Here is a 7,500-nt window from a genome sequence, read left to right as displayed (position 1 = left end):
GAGGAGAGACAGAGGGATGAGAGGAAGGAGAGGAAGGAGATGGAAAGAGAGTCTGGTTACCTGTGTCTCAGGTATGATGGGCTTGTCCCTGGGTCGAGAGGAGAAGAGTGATGACAGAGGTGAGGTAATGACCACAGGGTCAGGTCGGAGGAAGCCGCTGAGGTCACACCCTGGGATGGTGTTCTCCTCAGTCTTCATCACCAGCGTATCCATGACGTAGAAACGACTCCATGGTAACCACACCGTGCGGTCCTGCGTGATGAACGGAGCGCGCTCAAACCTCAGGGTCAACGAGGCGCCGCCGTTCGCTAGAAGGTCAAACCTGGAGACAGAATCAGAATTGCATTAGTTACTATGTACATTACCGTCCAAAAGTTTGGGGTCACTTAGAAGTTTCCTTGTGTTTGAAAGAAAAGTTCTGTGAAGGGAGTAGTACACAGTAGTACACAAAATCTTCAATTTCTTGGCAATTTCTCGCACGGAATAACCTTCATTTCTCAGAACAAGAATAGACTGACGAGTTTCAGAAGAAAGTTATTTGTTTCTAGCCATTTTGAGTCTGTAATCGAACCCACAAAATGCTGATGGTCCAGATACTCAACTAGTCTAAAGAAGGCCAATTTTATTGCTTCTTTAATCAGACAACAGTTTTCATCTGTGTTAACATAATTGCATAAGGGTTTTCTAATGATCAATTAGCCTTTTAAAATTATAAACTTGGATTAGCTAACACAACGTGCCATTGGAACACAGGAACACAGGAGCTGATAATGGGCCTCTGTACGCCTATGTAGATATTCCATTCAAAAATAAGCCGTTTCCAGCTACTATAGTCATTTACGACATTAACAATGTCTACACTGTATTTCTGATCAATTTTATGTTATTTTAATGGACAAAAACGTACTTTTCCTTCAAAAACAAGGAGATTTCTAAGTGAGCCCAAAGTTTTGAACGGTAGTGTGTGTATGTGGTACTTACGTTCCGTCCTGGCGTGTGAGAGTATATCCATAGTGTGGATATCTGACAAAGGAAACATTGACTCCCACCAGGGGAGTACCATCTGTAGTTAACACCTGACCTCGGATCAGAGACGCCAAGCTGAGAGACAGAGAGACAGAGAGACAGAGAGACAGAGAGAGAAAGAGAGAGAGAGAGAGAGAGACAGAGACAGAGAGACAGAGAGAGAAAGAGAGAGAGAGAGAGACGGAGACAAAGATAGAGAGACAGAGACAGAGAGAGAAAGAGACAGAGAGAGACAGAGAGAGAGAGAGAGAGAGAGAGAGAGCGAGAGTAAAGTTTACTGTTCATTTTGAATGTTTATTTCACTTTTATATATTATCTACTTCACTTGCTTTGGCAATGTTAACATATGTTTCCTATGCCAATAACGCCCCTTGAATTGAATTGAATTGAGAGAGAGAGATACTGTGTATAATACATCAACAAAAATAATAGATTGTGTGTTAGTATTCACATGTGTGTGTGGTGTGTGTTGCAGTATGTGTCATGTGTATGTAATCTAAAGTGTGTATTCGCTCACCTGGCATTGAATGGGTTTTCCCCAGGTATGATGTGTGTGCTGTCCCGTCCCACCAGCATCATGACCCTGTCATAGAAGGATCCTACCCGGGGTTGGGACAGAGACAGGGGGCTCTGCTGGATCACCTGGAGGGGGTCTCTGGAGCCCCGACACAGAGGGCTGTTCTGACACGGGCTCTGGATACAACAGTCTGGATCCATACAGTCCGTCAGACCATCTAGAGAGAGGAGGGAAAAGGAGAGGAGGGAGAAAGAGAGAAGGGAGAAAGAAAGGAGTGAGAAAGAGAGAAGGGAGATAGAGAGGAGGGAGATAGAGAGGAGGGAGAAAGAGAGGAGGGAGATAGAGAGGAGGGAGAAAGAGAGGAGGGAGATAGAGAGAAGGGAGAAAGAGAGGAGGGCGAAAGAGAGGAGGGAGAAAGAGAGGAGGGAGAAAGTGAGAAGGGGGAAAGAGATCAGCGAGAAAGAGAGGAGGGAGATAGAGAGGAGGGAGAAAGAGAGGAGGGAGAAAGAGAGGAGGGAGAAAGAGAGGAGGGAGATAGAGAGGAGGGAGAAAGAGAGACGGGAGAAAGAGAGAAGGGAGAAAGAGATCAGAGAGAAAGAGAGGAGGGAGAAAGAGAGGAGGGAGAAAGAGAAGAGGGAGATAGAGAGGAGGGAGATAGAGAGGAGGGAGAAAGAGAGGAGGGAGAAAGAGAGGAGGGAGATAGAGAGGAGGGAAAAAGAGAAGAGGGAGAAAGAGAGGAGGGAGATAGAGAGGATGGAGATAGAGAGGAGGGAGAAAGAGAGGAGGGAGAAAGAGAGGAGGGAGAAAGAGAGGAGGGAGAAAGAGAGAAGGTAGAAAGAGATCAGAGAGAAAGAGAGGAGTCAAGGGAGAGAGGAGGGAGAAAGGTGGCAGGGAGAAAGAGAGGAGTGGAGAAAGAGAGGAGGGAGAAAGAGAGCATGGAGAGAGAGAGAGGAGTGGAGAAAGAGAACAGGGAGAGAGAGTGGAGGGAGAGAGAGAGGAGGGAGAAAGAGAGGAGGGAGAAAGTGAGAAGGGGGAAAGAGTTCAGCGAGAAAGAGAGGAGGGAGATAGAGAGGAGGGAGAAAGAGAAGAGGGAGAAAGAGAGGAGGGAGAAAGAGAGGAGGGAGATAGAGAGAAGGGAGAAAGAGAGGAGGGAGATAGAGAGGAGGGAGAAAGAGAGGAGGGAGATAGAGAGGAGGGAGATAGAGAGGAGGGAGAAAGAGAGAAGGGAGAAAGAGAGAAGGGAGAAAGAGATCAGAGAGAAAGAGAGGAGGGAGAAAGAGAGGAGGGAGAAAGAGAGGAGGGAGATAGAGATGAGGGAGATAGAGAGTAGGGAGAAAGAGAGGAGGGAGAAAGAGAGGAGGGAGAAAGAGAGGAGGGAGATAGAGAGGAGGGAGAAAGAGAGAAGGGAGAAAGAGAGAAGGGAGAAAGAGATCAGAGAGAAAGAGAGGAGGGAGAAAGAGAGGAGGGAGAAAGAGAGGAGGGAGATAGAGATGAGGGAGATAGAGAGGAGGGAGAAAGAGAGAAGGGAGAAAGAGAGGAGGGAGATAGAGAGAAAGAGAGAAGGGGGAAAGAGAGAAGGGGGAAAGAGAGGAGGGAGAAAGAGAGGAGGTAGAAAGAGATCAGAGAGAAAGAGAGGAGTCGAGGGAGAGAGGAGGGAGAAAGAGAGCAGGGAGAAAGAGAGGAGTGGAGAAAGAGAGGAGGGAGAAAGAGAGCATGGAGAGAGAGAGGAGTGGAGAAAGAGAGCAGGGAGAGAGAGAGGAGGGAGAGAGAGATGAGGGAGAGGGAGAGGAGGGAGAAAGAGAGGAGGGAGAAAGAGAGGAGGGATGAAAGAGAGGAGGGAGATAGAGAGGAGGGAGAAAGAGAGGAGGGAGAAAGAGAGGAGGGAGAAAGAGAGGAGGGAGATAGAGAGGAGGGAGAAAGAGAGAAGGGAGATAGAGAGAAGGGAGAAAGAGATCAGAGAGAAAGAGAGGAGGGAGAAAGAGAGAAGGGAGAAAGAGAGAAGGGAGAAAGAGATCAGAGAGAAAGAGAGTAGGGAGAAAGAGAGGAGGGAGAAAGAGAGGAGGGAGATAGAGAGGAGGGAGATAGAGAGGAGGGAGAAAGAGAGAAGGGAGAAAGAGAGAAGGGAGAAAGAGAGGAGGGAGATAGAGAGAAAGAGAGAAGGGGGAAAGAGAGAAGGGGGAAAGAGAGGAGGGAGAAAGAGAGGAGGTAGAAAGAGATCAGAGAGAAAGAGAGGAGTCGAGGGAGAGAGGAGGGAGAAAGAGAGCAGGGAGAAAGAGAGGAGTGGAGAAAGAGAGGAGGGAGAAAGAGAGCATGGAGAGAGAGAGGAGTGGAGAAAGAGAGGAGGGATGAAAGAGAGGAGTGGAGAGAGAGAGCAGGGAGAGAGAGAGGAGGGAGAGAGAGATCAGGGAAAAAGAGAGGAGGGAGAAAGAGAGCAGGGAGAAAGAGAGGAGTGGAGAGAGAGAGCAGGGAGAGAGAGAGGCTGAAGAGAGGGAGGATGGAGAAAGAGATCAGGGAGAAAGAAAGGAGTGGATGGAGAGAGGAGGGAGAAAGAGAGCAGGGAGAAAGTGAGGAGTGGAGAGAGAGAGAGAGCAGGGAGAGAGAGAGGACGGAGAGAGAGAGGATGGAGAAAGAGAGGAGGGAGAAAGAAAGCATGGAGAGAGAAAGGAGGGAGAAAGAGAGCAGGGAGAAAGAGAGGAGTGGAGGGAGAGAGGAGGGAGAAAGAGTGCAGGGAGAGAGAGAGGAGTCAGAACGAGAGGAGGGAGAAAGAGAGGAGGGAGAGAGAGCAGGGAGAGAGAGAGGAGGGAGAAAGAGAGGAAGGAGAAAGAGATCAGGGAGAAAGAGAGGAGTGGAGGGAGAAGGGATGGAGAAAGAAAGCAGGGAGAAACCGAGGAGTGGAGAGAGAGAGGAGGGAGAGAGAGCGCAGGGAGTGAGAGACGAGGGAGAAAGAGAGGAGCGAGAAAGAGAGGAGGGAGAAAGAGAGGAGTGGAGAGAGAGAGAAGGTAAAAGAGAGGAGTGGAGAAAGAGAGGAGGGAGAAAGAGAGCAGGGAGAGAGAGCAGGGAGAGAGAGAGGATGGAGAAAGAGAGGAGCGAGAAAGAGAGGAGGGAGAAAGAGAGGAGTGGAGAGAGAGAGGAGGGAGAAGGAGAGGAGGGAGAAAGAGAGCAGGGAGAGAGAGAGGAGGTAGAAAGAGAGGAGTGGAGAGAGAGGAGGGAGAAAGAGAGGAGGGAGATAGAGAGGAGTGCAGAGAGAGAGGAGTGGAGAGAGAGAGGAGTGGAGGGAAAGAGGAGGGAGAAAGAGAGGAGGGAGAAAGAGAGGAGGGATAAAGTGAGGAGGGAAAAAGAGAGGAGGGAGAGAGAGAGGAGTGGAGAAAGAGAGGAGGGAGAGAGAGAGGAGTGGAGAAAGAGAGGAGGGAGAGAGAGAGTGGAGAGCTGAGAGCTGAGATAGTTTCAGTGTCTCAAACACACACATTTTACTATGAAAGGTTACTTCATTCTCCTTACAATTTATTTCAACTTCAGATGAAAAGTTTGCACTGCTGAACTACCAGTGGTCTAACCCCTTCATTTCCCACACATACCCCCTTCATTGTCCGTGTTGTCGGCACAGGAGGTCTCCATGGCAACGCTGCATCCGGCACCCCTCCAGCCTGTCTGGCATTCACAGTGCCAGCTCTGCTCCCCTATGGTACACTGACCATTACCATTACACAGGTTAGGACAGCCATCTGAGGAGAGGGAGGGAGGGAGAGGAACATGGGATGTAGAGAGAGAGATAAAGATATATAGGGGGGAAGGAGAGAGAGAGTAAGAGAGGGAGCGAGAGAGAGAGATGGGGAGAGATAGAGAGGGGGGAGAAAAAGTGAGAGAGTGGGGAGAGAGAGCGGGGAGAGGGAGAGAGAGAGAGGGGGAGGGAGAGGGAGAGAGAGGGGGAGGGAGATATGGGGGAGGGAGAGAGCAAGAGAGAGAGAGGGGGAAGATAGGGAGAGAAAGGGGTAAGAGAGAGTGAGGGGGAGGGAGAGAGAGAGGGGGGAGAGATGGAGAGAGAAAGGGGTAAGAGAGAGTGAGGGGGAGGGAGAGAGAGAGGGGGGAGAGATGGAGAGACGGGATGGAGAGAGAGAGAGAGGGAAGGGCAGAGAGAGTGAGAGAGGAGGGGGGCAGGGGGAGGGGGAGGGGGAGGGGGAGAGAGAGTGGGAGGATGAGGGAGAGTGAGGGGCGAGGTAGAGAGGGGGAAAGAGAGAGAGAGAGCGGGATAGAGAGTAAGGGATAGGCAGAGAGAGAGTGGGGGTAGAGAGAGAACAAATGGGTGGAAGAGAGAGATAGAAGGGAGAGATAGAGTGATAGATGAGGAGGGAGAGAGAAAGAGAGACATACTTTATTGTGTTTTAATGCATTAAAGGTCTCAGTCAATCCAATGATTATGGTAAAGCATTCCTGAAAGTCACATTGATTGATCACACAACACATCAATTAGATATCTGCATGGCAAATTTAATTTCCATTCTCCATACTGTGACCCAACCAGCTCTCACAGTCTCACGTCAGAGTTAGACGTTCATCCATGTTTCTCAAACGTCAAATTTCAAAGGTGTTCTAAACATCAAATTTGAAAGTGTTTAAGGTTAAGTCCAGGCATCAGCTCCTAAATCATAAGGTTAGGCATTAACTCTGAGTGGTTAATGTTAGGCATTAACTCTGAGTGGTTAAGGTTAGGCATTAACTCTGAGTGGTTAATGTTAGGCATTAACTCTGAGTGGTTAAGGTTAGGCATTAACTCTGAGTGGTTAAGGTTAGGCATTAACTCTGAGTGGTTAAGGTTAGGCATTAACTCTGAGTGGTTAAGGTTAGGCATTAACTCTGAGTGGTTAAATCTTCTACGGGATCGGTGTCCCACCCACGGGGTGGTTCGCCTAACGTGCGCTAATGTGATTAGCATGACGTTTTAAGTATCAAGAACATTTCCCAGGACATAGACATCTCTGATATTGGCAGAATGCTTAAATTCTTGTTACATCCAATTTACAGTTGCTTTTACAGTAAAAGAATTGCAATGCTATTGTTTGAGGAGAGTGCAGTTATGAACATGAAAATGTATTAATAAACATTTGGGCAGTCTTGATACAACATTTTGAACAGAAATGGAGTGGATCATTGGATCGGTCTAAAACTTTGCACATACACTGATGCCGTCTAGTGGCCAAAATCAAAATTGTGCCTAATCTGGAATAATACATTGTGACCTTTCTCTTGCATTTCAAATATATAATTTCAACGCATGTTTTTTTTCTTTGTATTATCTTTTACCAGATCTATTGTGTTATATTCTCCTCCATTAATTTCACATTTCCACAAACGTCAAAGTTTTTCCTTTCAAATGGTATAAAGAATATGCATATCCTTGCTTCAGGTCCTGAGCTGCAGGCAGTTAGATTTGGGTATGTCATTGGGGAAAAAGGGTCTGGCCCTCAGACCAGCCATGTACTATTCTGACTAATTGAGTGTTGAGGGTGTATGTGTGTGTATGTGTGCGTTGGCCCAGGACCATAGAGCACAACAGAGTGTTAGCCATGATTGTCTGTAAAATGGATCCATTTTAAGCTGACCGACCGTTATGCAGAGCAAGGACAGCAGCATCTATATGGGGCATTGATCGGCTAGCCAGGCAGGCAGGCAGGCAGGCAGGCCCTCTCCTTAATGCTAGAGGACGATTAAATTCCCCTCATACTAACCAGAAATAAAGTGGGATTTCAGAAACTATTAAGTCCATTCCCCTCACTAATGTAGTTGGATGTGATGAAATCCCCCTTAAAAAGCCTTGGGTTATGGGTCAGCACACACAGAGAGGGAAGGAGAGAGAGAGAGAGAGAGAGAGAACAGAACAGAGGAGTAGATAGAAGACGTGGTCTCCTACAGAAAGTTGATACCATTCCCCAGCAGCAGTAGCAGCAGTTGTGTCATCCAGC

General features: G+C 48.1%; 1 protein-coding gene across 1 annotated transcript in view; it reads right to left on the bottom strand.

The window, feature by feature from the left end:
- LOC135526647 (teneurin-2-like) overlaps window positions 1–7,500 on the bottom strand; it is a 71,719-nt gene that overhangs the window by 45,719 nt on the left and 18,500 nt on the right. Inside the window, exons 7-10 of the mRNA XM_064955163.1 lie at window positions 5,119–5,265; window positions 1,544–1,760; window positions 982–1,101; window positions 61–322 (exon numbers count right to left, since the gene is read on the bottom strand). Coding sequence (XP_064811235.1) covers window positions 61–322; window positions 982–1,101; window positions 1,544–1,760; window positions 5,119–5,265 — 746 coding nt within the window. The remainder of the gene's footprint in view (window positions 1–60; window positions 323–981; window positions 1,102–1,543; window positions 1,761–5,118; window positions 5,266–7,500) is intronic.

The sequence above is a fragment of the Oncorhynchus masou genome, chromosome 32, assembly GCF_036934945.1.
Source record: "Oncorhynchus masou masou isolate Uvic2021 chromosome 32, UVic_Omas_1.1, whole genome shotgun sequence".
NCBI classification, from domain to species: Eukaryota; Metazoa; Chordata; class Actinopteri; order Salmoniformes; family Salmonidae; genus Oncorhynchus; species Oncorhynchus masou.
Note: the sequence above shows the minus strand (reverse complement) of the source record. Positions and strands in the feature narration are given on the sequence as shown.